Below are 18604 nucleotides of genomic sequence, written 5' to 3' on the forward strand. Positions count from 1 at the left end.
TTAGACGTATATGTTGGAGTTACAAATTGACACATTAATGTGTTGCGTCAGTGATGCAAGTCACAGAACGTATGTCAAAGGAAACACTTCCACATATAATACTTCAGTATCCTATTGTGTCAAAACTAAAATATTTTGCCCCAGCCCATTTGTTGCTTGCTTAAATTTGGATTTACCACCTGTATTGATCTGTTAGTTTCTCTAACAAACACTCATTCAAATATCTCAATCAAAATTGGCGGTCATTTCTTTTGCCCCTTTATCTTTCCTGAGCTTAACGAGGATTAGGCATTCATATCCAGTACTATTACATCTATTCCCTCCGTTTCCCTTTTGGAATGCTTTACCGCTGGCACAACTTTTCAGTGGTGGGATCTTACAGATGCCATCTTGTCATTGTTATATGAACCATACCGTATATAACTATCAACTCTGGGCAGCAGCCTGCACATAGTGATGGTTTTACATGCAAGCAAATTTTATGCCGGTTGAAACTGAAGAGAGTTCGAAAATGGAACAGAAACTGCTTTGTGGGGCCAGCGCAATTTGATCTAAGAAGGGTATGCTCTAAGTTCGAAAGAAAGAAGGGTACGCTCTAAGCTGACGATACGGTGTCAGGATCTTTGCAGCAAATGGCTGTGAATCAGCAGGGAGCACATCAAGTCATCAACTGAAGAGTGACTGCAGCAGCTCCGGTGACCTCAGGTTGGCAACACACTCGAACTGCAATGGAACAAAGTTCATTACATGGTTGCAAAAATCAACATGCTACGACTTGCAAATAGACAAGACAGATAATCACGATTTCACTTGAAATAATCACGATTTAACATGAAAGTTGGTATTCTGATAGGCTTCATTCGAGTGGCGTGCAAGGAATTCAAACAATAAATTCATGTACCTTTTGCTGCCCATACTTTTCACGGATGGCGTTAAGGGGGCAATTGCTGGTATTGTGCTGCAGTTCCTGTAGAGCCCGCACGCAACTTCTAAGATTGGAGCTTTTGTAAGAGGTGTAGTGCTCAAGAGTAGGGTTCTGTAAAACACAAACCTCAGATTAAATGTTAAGTTTAAACTTTAAAGATGATGTGGGCACATATATGCAATGTTTTCATACAAACCCAAGGATGGTCAGATTGGTCAAGCGTCCATTTTGCAAGGAAAACTGAAGATGCTGCCACCACTGATGGAAGAAATTTCAGGAAACCGTAGCTGATTAAAGTCAACTCAGCGAGATAATTCGCCAGATAAGTCAAAGGGACCAAAGGAGCCTGGAAATGTAGTTTGGCAATTTAGTGTTGAGGACAATACATATAAATGGAAAGGACTTGTTGCAATGTGGTTCGGGTACTGATCTTACTATACAAGAAGCCTGTGCTGCTCTGAGGAATCTCCTGATCAAAATTAAAGAAAACAAGAAAAAGAATGTTAATGAAGAAACAACTTTGCGTGGGAAAAAGTAGTATACATCAACATGTATATGTATGTGGCAACCGAGGGTGACCTGAGAAATGTGTTTGTTGTTGGAACAGATAAATGAAAGCCCACATCATTAAGCACATGTTGTTCCAATTCCAGAACCTGTGGAATCAGGAGATGTCAGCTGTGGAGTTCAAGGGCTCTTTACATATAAATTTAGCAATCTCTCAAACTGCAAGAGAAACAAATACCTCAGCCTTTGCATATGTACTATCTGTTATGTTACAAAATTCTTCAGCACTAGGAGCAGAATACTCTTCATATTTCCTGCAAAAAGAAAACTTACAATATTACCAGTGACAGGGAAATCAATGGCACCAAGGCACAAATAAAAATAATCACATAAAACTTGCAGACTCATTTAATTTTAACTATTTGATGCATTCTATAGAATAAGATGCCTCATCAGCTATAAGCAAACCACATTTTTTTATATGATACATTCTCCTATCAACTGGGCAACTGCAAAGCTTCTCAAAATTGAGTATTAAAATCTAAGACTTACGAGGCAATCAGCATACTAGTTATCCCAAGAAGTTGTAGTTTCCGTGTCTGAATACAGTTCTGAGAAAGAAATTGGTCAATAAGATGTACTGCAAGGTAAAGTGTATCTGCCACAAGCTTATATTCCTCAGAAACCTGCATTGAGAATGATGCATAAAACTTCATAAGTTGAGAAGTCATGAGAGGCAGATTCCTTGAAAGCATGGACGAAATGCATAGTCTGATTCAAATGCTGAAGACAGAAGTCAATATATAATTATACAGTGACCACTTCACCATATCATGCTCTCACCAATTTATGTGTTGAAAGAACAAAGGATGAGTCAGTCATCATCAAAGGGTTCAATTATCTCATATAAATTTCTCTTCACTGACATCAGATGACTATGATACATATGGATAGAGAGGGAAAGTATTTTCATAGATGCAGTATGTAGCACTCACATATAACTAGATTTTTTACGTGAGCGCGCAATAATGCCAATATCAGGCCATTCAATGATGTTGTGCAGAGAGATGCCAATGATTAATGACCCGATATTGGCCTAAAATCGTAGAAATGCAAGCATAAACTTCCTCAACAGCAATCCATACAAACCTCAACAAGCCAATCAATTAGAACACCTCGCATGCTAGCTGTGATGTCCTGTTGCAAAGTCTCCATGTAATTTGACCTAGGTCTTCTTATAAGCTGGGCATAAGACAAGCACAAAACAGAATCTGAATGCATTCAATCAAGAGTAATATACCAAAATGCAGCACACAGATGAAACACAAGTACTCTGAATATAACACACGTCCCCTAGATCACAAGACTTTGTGAAATAGTAAGAAGGTTCTATTTTTTACCAAAAAAACATTGACATACCTCTGAGGCCATTAGATTTCTATATATCTCTGCAACGTAGGTAACACACATTTGGGGATCACCATTATTTTTGTCAATGTCTACAATGTTTAAACCATTAGAGACTCCTGTAACAAAATACAGATTCTTTAGCTATTATGCCCACTTAACATGGAGATCCTCAAGTATCTCAAAATCAGACAGGTTAACACAAATTTACAGTCACAGTATTGTTGTTTCTATGATCCATGACTGAAGAATGGCCAAATAATAATCAAAAGTCTACTCAGAGAAGATGCAGACCAGTCAGCAACTCAGGATAACATGACAAGCCAATAGTAGCCCTAAGCATTTTTGTGGAATTAGCTGTGCTTGTGACCTCTAACTAATTTTTAACTATGGCTGCATACATTTTAAGATGTACATTCTGGGATGCCCATTATTCCATCATCTATAGTATTAACTTTAACTACAAGAAGTCAAGATGTTCAATGCTGAGGGAAAAAGATGCAACTGGACTAACCAGCCTTTAAGGCAGCAGTTTCAAGTACATTCCTGGCATTTCTTCCCTCAACGAATGTCTCATTACAAGCGCCGGCTTTGTTCTGTTCAGTATTGTGTAATGGCTGAGCCCCCTTAAGCAAAACAATCTGCTTCTCTTTCTGTGCCAAAAGGTCTACCTTTTGTGTTTCTTCAGCACTACTAGAATCATTGACAAGTGAGCTCCCCCCAACAGCCAGAGGGAGAAGCTTGGGGATCTTGTTTGTGCATTGCTTGTTTATGCTCTGTCCAACCTTCTGAGAGGGACCCAACTGGTGCAAAGGAACTACTTATTATTCTATTGACAATGGTTGGCAAAATGTAGATTGAAAATCATTGTAGGATAAAGTAGTAATGTGTTGAACTTCATGGTACCTTCAGCCCAGTCACAGTATTGCACCTTTTGGAAGTTTTAGCACAGCTTATGTTAGTTACATTCTTGAGAACTGTGCGCCTTTTAGGCTGAGGAGCTGAAGCTCCAGCATCAGCATTTTCACCTGAAGCTTCCCTTTTCATCTTTCCTTTCACTGCATGTTTATACTCAGTTTTCAGGGGTAGTGGTACATAAGGAGCCAGCCCAGATCTTGTACGATTTGCAGCAGCCTGAGATCTTGTTATTCTGACACTGGTTGCTTGGCCAGCGGTAAACAAAGGCCTTTCCTTTCTTGCAGCCATGTAAACCTGAATTTGTTAATAAGATGGTGATTTTATGGATATGTGCACCGAGGGATAAAGACAGGAATAATGTGAAAAGGAGTTGCAGGCTGGGCAACTAAATTAGACTACGGAGCTACATTAGGAATTGTGCAACACTGTGAGATAAACAAACGCAAATGCAAGGCTAACATAAAAATCAGTTTTTTGGCAAGCTCACAAGACACTGTTACTCTCAAATGCAGAGGTTAAACTAAACCATCTGAAGGCAAGAGAACACAAGTCAGAAAACAATAAATTATCTTAGAGCATAAAAATCACATGAACACTTTGACAAATTCCTTCTGCCACACTAATACATTATCTTATCCCAACAAACTACTTGGTCATGTCGAAACTTAAAACGAAAAAACTAACAAATTAAGATTGCACGGTTGCGAAACCAACATGAACTAGAATCAAAACGTGAAAACAGGCCATGATTCCTTTTATGGCAAGGAAAAAAACTCCCATACCCAGAATTACAGGTGTTGTTGTCACGACAATGTTTTCTTCATGAAAAGTTTCTATTCTTTTCGTTTCCAAGAGTCTGAGAGGACAATGCAGAGGGGAATACCATCGCCACACAGCTAAAGTTTACTTGCCCATGCAACATCTAACTAGATCAAGTTGATAAAGAGAAATTGTTCCAAAAAGAAATCAAAGCCCATATCTTTCATGTCACAAAACCTAACTCTCAAAGGGGGTGGCTTTAACATTAATCCCCAAGATTATTTGGGGAAATGAGCTGGTGGTACTAGTACTAGTAGTGCCCCCAATTCGTATCACGCAATCAACCGCATCTATGATGAGCCGTACGCCGATTGGGAACCAGATAAGAAAGAACTCAAGATTCGAATTTAAGCCCTCACAGCGAACAAGGGAATGTATTATTGCGGAAGAAAGGACGAACGATTTATCCAAGAAAGGTCGCCGAAGGACTTCCGTACCAGCAGAACAAAACGAAGAAATCAATCAGGTCCGGATGGGTCTCCCGTCTGCGCCCCCCACAGCAGCACGCGGGAGGAGGACGACGACAAGGAGAGGCGTGTTGCCAGCGTGACGGCGCGTGCCCTGGAGGCCTGGATCTTGGGTCTTGGCCCTGCCCCGGCGGCGTGAAGAGTAAGGGGGTGAGACGAGAGGCGAGGAGTGAACTTGGTCGACGGTTGGGGTTTTAGAGGCGTTTAGGGCGGGCTGGCGTCACAATTTGAAACAGGGCCAACTCGCCAATTTTGGTTTCCCTCCCAAACACAGTAACCATCAATCTTGTGGCTAGTTGCTTTTTTACGTACTCCCTCCCCAAAAAATAGATGTCTCGCCTCTTGAGGAGCCTAATTTTTCTAGTTTAATTTAATCAATTTATTATAAAAAATAATATTCTGTGACTAATCTAATCTAAATCCATTACAAATTATAGTTCATTTGACTTTTTAACCCCAAATTTGACTATCCCTCTTATCTTATTAAAAAAATCTGTGCTAAATATTACTTCTTTTGTTGTGCTTGCTTTATTAGCAAAAGTTTTTCAAGAAATAACTTAAATTTGACTATATTTGCATAAAAAGACGAGCGACCAAACTTGAGGTCAAAAAAGTCAAATGAGCAGAGAGAGTAATTATTATTATGTATCATAAATACTAGTATCTTTTTTATATATTTGGTCTTGACCTCTCAAAAAACAAGATGTATATTTTTTTCACGAGATGAGTATGCAGTGAGTGGTCAAGCATAGGAAAATGTATGCTCAACAACCTAGGTTCCCGAACTGAGGAAATAAAATAAAATTAAGGGATGATTGGTTTGGTAGGGATCCAAATTCTTTCTTGTAGAGATGTTTTGGATCCAAATTCTCTCAAGAAATATTTTTAGTCATGAATCAGAATTACTTGAAAACATTTGGCTAGTAGTCTAGATTCTAATAAAAAATATATTTTTCATAAAAAAATCATATGAATAAAAATATTCTTAGAATATTCTATAACTTTTTGTAGGCGAAAAACTTAAATATAACCTATTTTAACTTATTGTATGGAAAACTAAAAAATTATGGTTGCTAATAAAAAAGGGGCACGAATCAGAATCACTGAATCACATGAAACCAGCTAACTGGTGTTTCACCTTGCTAGGCATAACAACGAGAAACGTTTCTCATCGTACTCATACTGATTCTCGTAAAAATCTGAAATTGGTTGCCAAACAAGACCTAAATCAGAACTGAGCTAAAATATGACCAGCGAAGTTATGTTTTGTAACATTCCTTGTTTTTAGTAATTTTTTATATATAAAAATGTTTAATTGCATGTGGCGTATAGTAATTACTGTCTATGTTCTAAATTATAAGATGTTTTTTATTTTTTCTATGTATATCATTTTACTTTATTTATATATAGTGTTTATCTAGAGTGTACAATAAAAAACTATATATCTAGAAAGCCATAACAAGCAATAATTTGGAATGAACGGAGTAAATCAAAACCCTTACTAGACTTTTCTTTTTTCCTATTTCAAAATTACAGCCTAAAGATTTCACCTTAGAACTTTTCCCCACGTGTCTTTGACCTAGTTAAGGTTTCACCTTACAAGTGTCTAAAGATTTCATCTTAGAACCTTGTTTGATATTCTTGGTTCGTTGTGTTTCTGGATTGTGGCCAAACTAATTCCTAGAATCTAGAAATAAAAATCACATTTGAATCAATACAATGACAAACTTTTTGTCATACTTGTGAGTATGGGATATAGGATATCGATGTCACTATAATTTTTTTCGTCAAAATATATGGATCTTGTTTTTGTTAACAAAACCATAAAGAATATATTGTGCCACAAGCCATTTGCAAAATCGGATATATGATTTAACGGATATTATCATTTGAGCTTGGTTAGCTAGTAAACATTGGACTATGCATAACCATTGAGGTACTGCCATGTCATTGCTTTTTCTATGTTGTTGGCCAAGCGAAAAAAGACGGAGAAAACTCACCGATCACCCATACATCTTTGTCGTCTCTAGTTTTTCTTTAGATGCTGGCCAGCCACATGGTCGACCGATTTGGTTTGCGCCCCGCCAGCTTATCTCCTTTCTCCCTACGTCATTTCCCTCTCTGACGACCATCACTCCTACCGCCACCCACAGCCCCGCCGTTGTGCGCTAGGCTTTCACTATAGAGCTCCGACGAAACCCTAGCGCGTCCATAGTGGCCATCTTCCCCCCTCCCCTCTCGTTACACTTCGCCATGGCCCTAGAGCTCCCCTATCTCGACTTGGCCCATCCGCCTCCATCGCCAGCAGGGTCCCTGCTCTTCAGCCATATCCAACGCCTGACTGGCCTTCCCCCCTCCAAATCCCTTATCTTCTAAGGGCGCCGAAGTTGGGGAAGATGAGAGGAGAAGCATGTCGTGGTTGGGGAAGATGAGAGGAGAAGCATGTCGTGGAGAGAGAGAGAGAGAGAGAGAGAGGAGATGAGAAGCCAAATAGAACCTTAATTTGCAGAGGAGAAAGAGGAGGACCCACCTCGTCGATGCCACCGCGGGAACTCGCCATCGTGTGGGAGGAGAGGGAGACGCACGCGTGTGCATGTGGGGAGGAGCCAGAACCCGCCGCCACTGCCACCACGTTGCCAAAACCCCTCCCCTCGTCGTGTGGGGTGAGAGGGAGAAGTGTGCGCATGCACATGGGGAGGAGGTCGTGCGGTTACCATCCGTTTTTAAGTCTTTGCCTTTTTTATAACATCTTTTGTCTCTAGTTGGCTGTGGTGACGTTTTTTCTAAGATGCCTCAAAATTTGACGTAGAACCAAATGCCAGCTAAAAGGTTATGGGTATATTAATTTTTGATAAGATATTTTTTACTTTCATCTAAAAACACTCAAAGCGGTTGTTCGATTGATCTCTCTGAAGGGGTTAGAGGGGACAAGAAAGACTTAAAATTAAAGCTTATTCAGTCTATCTAGTGAATTGGACTAGAAAGGTAACTAGTTTTTCATCAATCCATTGTCAAAACATATCAATATATGTAGAGAGTAAATTAGTGCAGTGAAACAAAACCTTAGCTTGTTTGATTGGACCACAATTTATATGAACTAGAAGAATACCCCACGCGTTGCTGCGGGAATCTCAAATAATTTAAAAAAATATACTATTTATATTTATAGTTATATGAATGAAATTATCTTAAATTATTTTTTTGAATGATTTGACACATCAGTATGAACAGTTAAATGCATGCTAGTAGATAAAGAGATGACTATCATAATTAAAAGTGCTAGTTGGCTATAATTGCAAGTTTTAGTGGATTGTTGATGTGGATAGCTTGCATGTTGAGAGAAATCTCTAGTGGGGTTTAGTTTTATAAGAGTACTAGGATGATTCTCCGCGCGTTGCCGCGGGTACGAAGGAGGAATATAAATATATAACTCTTTTATTAGCATAATCATGAAAATTATATCCACAGTGGATGATGAGTCTCGCTAATATGGATGTCATAATTCTTATGCTAGTTAACTTTAATGCAAATGATAGTAGATTGGCGAAGTTGACACCTTGCATGTCAGGACAAACTGATAGTGGCAAATGATAGTGGACTACTGAGGTGGACGCTTTGTATATTTTAAGAGAAATAGATAGTGGGGTTGATAGTGGATGCTGAGGTGGACGCATTGCATGTCAAGAGAAATAGATAGTGGAGTTTTGCTTTATAAGAGCTATAGATAAGATTAGAGTGGACAAATAATTACTTGTTTATCTTAATTCAAATGTGCTGACATGGATTGCAGTAGAAAACTACTTAATTTTTTGACTCCAACATGCTCTCCCGTACTTAGACGGAAGCTCACCTGAATACATTATTTGCACTTGAACGGAAACTCATCCAGATACATACAAGATGTTTTGAATGTACTCTAGATAGTTAGAAGCATAGTAAAACGATTGTTAAATAGAAACAGAAGGTGTATATGTACGAGGTGAATATAAGGCCTTTTAGTTCATTTTAAAATCTTAAAACTTTTTAAGATTTCTTATCATATCGAATATTGTGGTACATGTATGGAGCATTAAATATAGATAAAAAATAACTAGTTGCATAATTTGTTTGTAATTTGCGAGACGAAACTTTTTAGCCTAGTTAATCTATGATTAAACAATAATTGCTAAATGAAAACAAAAATGCTACAGTGTAAAAATCTAAAAACTTAATCTAAACCAGGCCTAAGACCCTGTTTGGTTCCCCTTGCTAAATTTTAGTTAGCTAAACTTTAATCACTTTCGTAGCTAAAGTTTCAAACACACTGATTAAAAAAAACTAAAATAGTTTAGTCTTATTAGAGCATCTCCAACAGATTAGCTAAAAGTATATTCTATATTTGATGATTTAGTCCTTTTCTAAAATAGAAACCTCTCAATAAAACAAGACTAATCCAACAGCCTCGGTATAATTACCTATTCAATCAAAATGGGCCCACTCTTTGTCATGACAAAAAAAATCAATACTATTCGTTTATTCGTTTTCACTGCACATCTCACTTCGTCCGTGCAGATCGCCGCCGTTGGTGCAAGAGGCAGCCACGGTTGCACAGGAATCCGTCGTCTAGATACGACACAAGCTTCTCTGTCGGCTGTTCAGGCTCCATCCATTCCACTAGGGCCTTGTTTATGTTACCGATATTTTATCTGGGTGATCTCATCTTCTCGGATCCTCTTACAGGAGATCTATCCTAACTACGACGTCCCCCACGACCGTCTACGGGATATCACCCACGACTACGCACGTACCCGTGGAGACCGGTTCCACCTCCGTGATATCACCCACGACTCATCGTGGGCTCGAGTTTACTTGGGACGAGAGTTTCCTCTCCCCGCCGACTTGTATAAATACTCGTGATCCATGAATAAAGAAGCCCCGAGTTCATTCTGTTTCTCTCTGTTCTCGTACTTTGGCATTCCACTCGTAACACGTTATCAGCACATCGCTCTCCTCTACCCCAGAGGGGAATAGCTCGGTTGGAAAGAACATCGTCGAGGGATCGATCTTCACCCTAAGGCCTCACCCCAAGGTAAAACATGGCGTTCCCTCGCCGTAATTCCGTCTCAATGTCGGCGCACCACGCCTCGACGAACGGCGGCCGGCCTCGGCACGGCACCGCCCGTCCTCAGCGCCTCCACGGCGCAACTTGGGCGGAACTGCTCGCACACAGACCCGCCGCGGCCTCCACGGCCTTGACGCGGCGCCGCGGCCGCGTCCCCCATGCTCGGCGCGTCGGCCTCCTCGGCGCGCCCGCACGGCGCGACGGCCTGCCCTCGTGTGGCAGCTCCTGCGCCCCAGCGGCCCGACCGAGTGCGGCCACGGCGCACCGACGACTGTCGACCAGCTCCCGACGCGGCCGCGTCCTCCCTCCACGACGCGCCTACACAGCGCGGCGGCTCCCCGCCTTCAGCGGCCTGGCCGAGCATGGCCTCGGGCAGCGCATCCGCCACGACGCTCCTCCGCGAGCGCGTACCTCGCAGCCCCCGCGCGGTCGCTCGCCACGGGCTCATGGCTCTGACCGCGGCCTCGACGGTCGTCCTCGTGCGGCCACGTCCGGCCACCTGCGCGGGCTCGCCAGGGTCCCGCCAGGCCACGGCGGCCTGCCCCGAGAGGCGGCCTCGCGCAGCGCCCGCCTCGGCTCACCGCAGCGTGGGCGCGGCACCCACCAGGGCGCGGGCGCGGCATCCATCTCGGCGGCGCGCGGCCTCCCCCGCGCAGCTTGGCTCGCGACGACGCGGCACCCTCTTCACGGCGTCGCGGCTCGGGCGGCCCTCCTTGACGCGGCGACCACCCACGGCGGCACCACGCGCCCGAAGAGGACCGACGAGCAGCCTCCCCGCGCGGCTCGGCGGCAACCAGCTCGCGCGACGACCCGGCCAAGCGCGGCCTCGCCTCCTCCACGCGCCACGACCGTGACTGCCAGGTGCTCGAGCCCGCGGCTCGGACCGCGCGACCGGCCACTCCTCTGCGACGGCACCACGCGCGCGGATCGAGGTGGGGCCCGTGGGCCCCACGCGCAAGAAGGCGCGCCCCTCCTGGCTGGTGGCGGTTTGGGGCAGAGCCCCCGGTGGCTGGCGGCGGCGGCTTAGGAGCTGGGGTTAGGGTTTCCAAACCCTAACCCCTGGCTTATATATGGCCCACTCCCCCCTCCCCCAATTGGACCGAATTGGCGGCCCAGGCCCAGGTTGAGGTCTGCGAGCTTCAGCCTGGGCCAATTATTATCGGCTATTTTATTTTTTGAATTAGCTAATTTATTATTTACATAGCATTTTTCATTCCCTAAATTACATTAATTTGATAGTCTATTTTTTTGTAAATTTTAGACCCTGATGTAAATTGCATTGTAAATATTTTTACATTTCGCAATCATATTATGAATAAAAAATTCGTTACATGTCGAACGCGTTTTGTCTTTACAATTCCCTATCACATGTATATATGTAAATATTTTTATGGTCAATTTTTCTCCCTATTTGGAATACTATTTTTTACTAGATGTCACCTTACTTTATTATTATTTTAGCGACCACAAGGTAGTACTCATACTACTGCGGGATTTATTCCTCAAAGTGCTCTCCCTAATTTAATAATAAACATACAAGGACTACATCCCAAAGTGAAAATATAAAATGGTCTACACCTCCATGGTGACTACCTATGTTCCACAAAATGAGAAATCAAAATACCATAAAACATATGCAAGTTTACCTTGCTACACATAAACAAGTTTACCTTGTTATTTACATACGCAATTTTACATTGCTTTACATACGCAATTTTACATTGCTTTACATACGTAATTTTATATTGTCTTACATACGCAATTTTACATTGCTTTACATATACAATTTTACATTGTTTTTATATACGCAATTTAAATTATTATATAAATATGCAATTACATTTTTGTTAATTTTACAACCCCGCAATTAATTAAATTTATGCAAATAAACATGTAGGCAATGGCCACCAAAGAGTCTGATGCCCAAGTTTCTTCTAAGAAGGAATTTGCCGAGTTAGCTCTTGATGGACACAACTTCCCTACATGGGCGATGGATCTCAAAGTGAGTCTATCGTTACGCGGAATGTATAGGGCAATCGACACTCCCAAACAGGGAGATGCTTCATTGTCTGAACCATCCAAGTACCATGCCTTATACATAATAAGGAACCACATCCATTCAGATCTCAAAGCTGAATATCTGATGGAAGAGGACACACGGGCTCTCTGGCTTGCTTTGTAACAGCGGTATGAGCAACAAAAGGCAGTTATTCTCCCGGAGGCCACTCATGAGTGGAACCACCTCCACATTCAAGATTTCAAATCTATGAATGAATATAACCATGCCATGCACAAACTCTGTTCCAAACTGAGGTTTTGTGAAAAGGAGCCATCTGATGTGGAGAAAATTAAAAAGACCTTGTCTACCATGCTTCCCGCTCAAATGATCCTCCAACAGCAATACCGTGAGCGGGGATTCACAGTCTATTCTGATCTCATTAAAACATTACTTCAGGCTGAGAGGCACAATGAGCTCCTCATATGGAACTCCAATCAAGGCCCTGTCGGTGCCAAGCCCTTGCCCTAAGTACATGCAAATGCTCAGAAACAGACACCAAAAGATGCCAACAAGAATGGCAATCCTAGATCCTCCAAAGGCAAAACAAGCGCAAGGGACCCTGTAAACCTCGAGGTGCTAAGGGCAAAGGCAACAACTCTAAGTCAAAAGACAAGTCCTCAACTTGTACAAAGTGTGGTTGCTACAACCACCCGACTAAGAAATGCCGCACCCCTAAGCACCTTGTGGAACTGTACTTGCATTCCGTGGGACGAGGACGCTCCAACCAAGGACGCTCCAACCAAGGTGGACAACCGTCTGAAGCACACTTCAACGATCTGGCAGCCCCAGGATGTTCCAACCCCGCCCCAGCGGGACTGAGCAACACAATGGTGAAAGGTCCTAATATGGCTAGAGGGGGGTGAATAGCCTATTTAAAAATTCTACAAACTCACTAGAGCAAGAGGTTAGTAAATAACAAAGCGAAGCTTTTTGCTCTAGCTCTAATGGGGTGTTTGCAAGCCACCTATCCAATAATTCTAGTTGATATAATCACTAGGCACACAAGAGCTATGTCACTACTTACACTAGAAAGCTACCTAAAGTTTCTATACAAGTAAGTAAGCTACTCTAGTTTGCGAGAATGTAAAAAGATGGTTTGAACTTTATACCGCCGCGTAGAGGGGATGAACCAATCAATAATATGAAGTCCAATCACCGGAAGAAATCCAAAGAACAATCACAATGGAGACACACAATTTTTCTCCCGAGGTTCACGTGCTTGCCGGCACGCTACGTCCCCGTTGTGTCGACCAACACTTGGTGGTTCGGTGGCTAAGAGGTGTAGCACGAACCTCGTCCTCACTAGGACACCACAAGAACCTACCCACAAGTGAGGTAGCTCAATGACACGAGCAATCCACTAATGTTGCCTTTGGCTCTCCGCCGAGGTAGGCATAAACCTCTCACAATCACCGGGAGATGGCCACGAACAATCACCAACTCGTGCCAATCCTCCTCCGCTGCTCCAAGCCGTCTAGGTGGCAGCAACCACCAAGAGTAACAAGAAAACCGCAGCCAAATCGATCCCCAAGTGCCACTAGATGCAATCACTCAAGCAAATGCACTTGGAATCACTCCCAATCTCACAAAGATGTTTAATCTATGAAGGAGATGAGTGGGAGGAGTTTGCTTAGGCTCACAAGGATGTCAAGTATGTTAGAATGCCAAGAGTATGAGCCCCAAGCCGGCCAAACACGTATAAATAGCCCCTCAAACAAATAGAGCCGTTGGCTCTTTCAGTGGGCAAAACTCGGGGTCACCGGACGCTCTTAAAGGGGCACCGGACGCTCAACACCAGCGTCCGGTGCTCCAACAACAGCCGCGTGTCAGAGCCTAACGGTAACCTGCAGAGCACCGGACGCTGAGCAAGTTAGCACCGGACGCGTCCGGTGAACACCGGACTCATGCGCAGAGAGGGTCGCAAAACGCCCGCACACCGGACGCGCACCACCGGACGCTCAAGCCAGCGTCCGGTGCCTATCGTCCGGTGCCTTACCCTAGCTGGGCCAGGCACTGTCTGCACACCGGACGCTCAGACACAGCGTCCGGTGCCTCTAAGCCAGCGTCCGGTGAGTGTTTTTCTCAGCGAGAAACACTCCCGCGACTTCACCAAATTTTCCTCCGGCGCAATAGAAAATATGCACTTCATTTTCCTCTCTGTTCTCGTACTTTGGCATTCCACTCGTAACAGTTTAGTTCCACCCAAAAACCTAAAATTTTTTAAGATCTCCCGTCACATCGAATCTTTAGACGCATGCATGGAGTATTAAATATAGACGAAAATAAAAACTAATTGTACAATTTGATCAAAATTGACGAGACGAATCTTTTGAGCCTAATTAGAACATGGTTGGACAATAATTACTACAAACAGAATAGTGTCGCGAAATTTTTCTCTTCGTGAACTAAACAAGACCTAGATGAGCGAGCGGTGGACACGTACAGCTGCCTAGCCAGGCAAGCAAGGTGCTGCTATGTGCCCTGACCTCTCCTCGTCCCAGCTCCACCGCTCGCATACTTGGAGACCGGCCACTGCCTTCGTCTCCCAGCTGCCATGCCACATGGAATTGGAGTGCCCGGGAATGGGGCAGGCACGCGAGAGAGGTAAATCGTGCAGGGGAGAAGGTAGCAATACGCGCGGGAGTTCTGGACGCTCTGGATGGCGAGTAGTCGCGGCTCGCTAAAGTTGAAGAGTGAGATAATCGGGATAGCGTGGAGGTTAAAAAAGAAAACGATCTAGCGAGCCTGTTGGACGCATTTTTTTCATCTTGCTCGGCAAATCTGATTTCACGGAGTCTCTTGAAGATGCTCTTAGAGCATCTCCAGCCCAACCCTCTACTTGGGCCTCTACTCTAAATTTTAGGAGTTTGGACAAAAATTCAACTCCAATGGACACTCTAGTTGGGCCCCTATTTTACATGTGTCCTCAAAATTTGATATCAGGCCTCCGCATCTGGCAACCCCCTATCCCGTGGGTCCCACCCACTTTTCCCCTCCCACCGCGTGACCACGCCTCGTCCGTGACCGAGCGCCGCCGCGCGCTCGACCGCGCCGCGCCGGAGCACCTCGTCCACCGGAGCCGGTGCAGGAGGCTCGTCACGCCGGAGCAGGAGCTGCGACCGCGACCACGACCGCACCGCGCTGGAGCGTCTCGTCTGCGAACGCACCGCCAAGATCCGCCACCGTGACCGCGCCGCCAAGATCCGCGAACACGCCGGAACAGGAGCAGTACGTATAGTCCTATTCCCTTCATGCTAGCAGCAGTGGCCGGCGACGCACGCAAGCAAGCAAAGCTGAACAAAGAAACTGATGTTGCTGCTGCTCCTTGCAGGTTCCTCTCCCATGGACGGCGGTGCGTCCCGTGGAATCCCCGGAGGCGGGCTGCCTCCCCGTCCGGCGTTGGCTCCCACGCGACGTCGTGCATTCATCGCGCCGCATCCCCGTCCTACCTCGGCTCCTGTCAACACCAACCTGTCTCGTACCCAAGAACGTCCATCTCCCAGCGGCGGCGGCGGCAGGATGCCTTCTCCCAGCGGCGGCGGCGGCGGCGGCTTACCTCCTCGGCTCTGCAACGACCCGCCTCGACTCGGCCCTCGCGCATTGACCTTCATGGAGCCTCACACCGGCACCTGGGACGCCAACAGCAGCACATGGGACGCCGGCAGCACCACATCATCACCAGCACAAGCACATGTCTATGAGGTTGCCGACGACGACTTCAGCCAGATTCATTGGACGCCTGAGTACTAGGTGAGTTGTGCTGATTTCATTCCCAAGATACATGGACAAAGCAACAAGCAGCTAGGAGTATCTATCTTGAGAAATGTTGCTGGTTTCTTATTACTACTTTCAATTCCTATCTTACTTTTATATCAATTTAGTTCTATAGCAACATATGCTTGTTTCAGACTTTGAGCTGCCTGTACCTTTCATGGTAGTTTCTTTTGAAAATGAAGATCCAAGATTTTTTTGTTCTATGGTAGTTTCTGCAACAGTCCAGGATTACACTACTTTGGCACATTTCAGGATTACACTACTTTGCATGCTGCACTTTTTAGTTTGTGAGACTGTTTAGTGGTATATCTTTTGTTGTTCAGTGCAGGCATACATTGTTTCTAACTTTCTATATGCCTTAGATTTTCGCTGCACAAGTCCACTTGCTTTATCTGCCTTTGGTAATTCCCTAGAGGTGATGTTCTATGCTATTTCTGAAAACTGCATTTGTTCCATCTAAACCTGGCTCATTGAACTGCATTTGTTCCCTCTAAATCTGGAAACCATTGCTGGCTCACATTGAGGCACACTCAGAAGTTTGAATCAACGCTTCAAGGCAACAAGGGGCCAGCCAAGTACAGAGAGGTCAACCTCCCGGTAAGAAGTGAACAAGAGGACGATGACTCAACCACCCAAGGCCAACAGAGCTCCTCACTCCCTTCAGCTAAGAAAGCGCGACCTCCAGGTAGAAAGCAATCCAAAGAGAAGCTGAAAAACAATGAAGAAGATGACGAGTACAAGGAAATGATGCAAAAACTTTTTCTTGCGCTTGTTTCTCCTTGAGCCCTCAAGAAGACCAGCAATGATGAAGAGGTCGTCAACATCAGATTCATCCTCGTCATCCCACCATGGACGAGCTCTAGTTCCAAGCGTTGATATCTGCCATATCAACAAAAAATACATTAACAAAACAAGAGCAAAGAACTTATTTTGATGACATGACATACTAGCTCTGAATTTGCAGTAAGAAACATCTCCTTGTTCCAACATTCTGTATTATGTGTTTCAGTCATAGTAAACATAAACATGCAGAGCCAGAGCAATGTGTGGAGACTTGGGACACAATGTGCAACTTATACTAGCAAGAAGTCCCCACAACTACAGGATTCTCTTGAATTTTCTGATGTTTACCTACTCTGTAGCAGCCCTGGTTGCATCAAACAGAGGACTGACTGTGTGGTGCTCATGCTTTGAAAATAGGTCTGTCAACGTCAACAACTCTACTAATAAATGATATCGTAGATTTCTGCATTCCTTGACTATGTAGAGACTTGGGACACATTCCTTCATCTGTACTAGTAAATACATGCAGAGGCAAGTCATTTGTGTATAGTAGAGATTTGGGACACATTCTGCAAAAGTGTATTCAGCAAACATGTCTCCAGATCTAAAGGAATTTTTCTCTGAAATTTTCAGATGTGTTATGCTACTCAAGGTGAACAGAGGATGTGTGAGTGTGGTGAATGGGTGGTGGTAATGAACAGGTCAGCTCGCTGTCAGCATTACAGACTAGATCTTCTACTAATAAATCGTAATCATTTGTGTCCAGTAATAACAAGTGTATGTATATAACAATTAACAAGTTGGATGCAGCAGGCTCCACATAATTCAGTAGGGGTGCAAGAACAATATGCTGCAAAATTCAGTAGGGGTGCAAGATCCATCACCGGTGAATTTTGCAATGAGCAAGAACTCAACAATGAATAAAACTAGAATTTTCAATAATTTGCAGAAGCAATCACAAACTAACCTTGTTGGACATACTGAGAATTGGGCAAAAGGCACCGGTGGCCGGTCCCTTCCACGTTCAGAATCTAGTCGATGTTGGTGGCGACGAGAATGGGCATCTTGCCTGCAACTGCATGTGGATCGAGATGGAGTCAATCAAGCAGAGCTCGTCGGGCGGCCGGCCGGCCAGGAGGGCGGAGCATAGGATGGGATATTCGTACCTTCCGTGGAGATGGAGTGAATCGAAGCTGCGGAGCATACAAGGGCGGAGCTTGTTGGTCGCCCAGCCGCTGGCCGTCACGTCTCCCAGCCGTCGGTCGTCACGTCGCCCGCCCAGCCACCGGCTGTCACGTCGCCCGCCCAGCCACGGCTGTCACGTCGCCCGGCCTGCCGCCGGCCGCAACGTCGCCCAGCCGTCGGTCGCAACGTCGCCCAGCCGCCGGCGTCACGTCACCCACCCGCGGACAGGGCTCGAGCTGCTCTGACATATGGGTCTCGCTGATTTGCAGGCCGAGATTGAGAGGCCCGTTGGAGTTTGGCTCTGATTTTGGCCCTCAAATTTTACAGGCCGGTTCCAAAAGGGAGATATTGAGGCCTGATTTAAGGCCTGTGGTTAGAGTTGCTCTTAGTCATCCAAGAGTAGCTAAAATAATTTTAGCTAGCTAAAATTTAATAAGCCCTTCGCCTCTGCTGTCCAGGCTCCAGGGACGGCGCTCGGTGTATCAGCGATTCCGAGGGGGAGTTGGTGACTCCTCGACCTGGCAGGTGGGTCCTCCACGTCAACGCATGGCATGCGGTCTTCTCACATCCAACGGTCGCGAGCAGAGGATGCCCCTCTGATCTGATCCAACGGCTGGAAAGGTCCACGTGCGAGCTCCGCCACCGCCGGTACGCGCACC

General features: G+C 44.7%; 1 protein-coding gene and 2 long non-coding RNA genes across 4 annotated transcripts; 1 reads left to right on the forward strand and 2 right to left on the reverse strand.

The window, feature by feature from the left end:
* LOC8064564 (cyclin-A2-1) lies at positions 246 to 5222 on the reverse strand. Of its 2 annotated transcripts, XM_021445884.1 has the most exons (12): positions 5014 to 5220; positions 3746 to 4051; positions 3354 to 3642; positions 2852 to 2958; positions 2582 to 2674; positions 1985 to 2118; positions 1671 to 1746; positions 1505 to 1581; positions 1361 to 1394; positions 1122 to 1271; positions 902 to 1036; positions 246 to 723 (listed from the first exon to the last, which is right to left on the reverse strand). In XM_021445884.1, the coding sequence occupies exons 2-12, from the start codon at positions 4043 to 4045 to the stop codon at positions 667 to 669; spliced, it is 1452 nt and encodes a 483-aa protein (XP_021301559.1). In that variant the 5' UTR covers positions 4046 to 4051; positions 5014 to 5220; the 3' UTR covers positions 246 to 666. The 2 variants fall into 2 exon arrangements, with proteins under 2 accessions (XP_021301559.1, XP_021301560.1); XM_021445885.1 differs by lacking the exon at positions 246 to 723 and having other exon boundaries at positions 913 to 1036; positions 1118 to 1271; positions 5014 to 5222.
* LOC110429813 lies at positions 15176 to 17406 on the forward strand. The gene is made up of 2 exons (XR_002446975.1): positions 15176 to 15431; positions 15535 to 17406. It is a non-coding gene; the product is annotated as an uncharacterized LOC110429813 (long non-coding RNA).
* Positions 16511 to 18225, reverse strand: LOC110429812. The gene is made up of 3 exons (XR_002446974.1): positions 17927 to 18225; positions 17728 to 17835; positions 16511 to 16856 (listed from the first exon to the last, which is right to left on the reverse strand). It is a non-coding gene; the product is annotated as an uncharacterized LOC110429812 (long non-coding RNA).

This window comes from Sorghum bicolor, chromosome 8 (assembly GCF_000003195.3).
Source record: "Sorghum bicolor cultivar BTx623 chromosome 8, Sorghum_bicolor_NCBIv3, whole genome shotgun sequence".
In the NCBI taxonomy this organism is placed as follows: Eukaryota; Viridiplantae; Streptophyta; class Magnoliopsida; order Poales; family Poaceae; genus Sorghum; species Sorghum bicolor.

Bases quoted from the DNA above. Each gene is read 5' to 3' on its own strand.
- LOC8064564 (XM_021445884.1), bottom strand. From the start codon at position 4,045: ATGGCTGCAAGAAAGGAAAGGCCTTTGTTTACCGCTGGCCAAGCAACC. The intron at 1,272-1,360 runs GTAAGATCAGTA...CTACATTTCCAG, and splicing joins CAGCACAGGCTTCTTGTATA to GCTCCTTTGGTCCCTTTGAC. The intron at 1,037-1,121 runs GTTTGTATGAAA...TGTGTTTTACAG, and splicing joins ACCAATCTGACCATCCTTGG to AACCCTACTCTTGAGCACTA.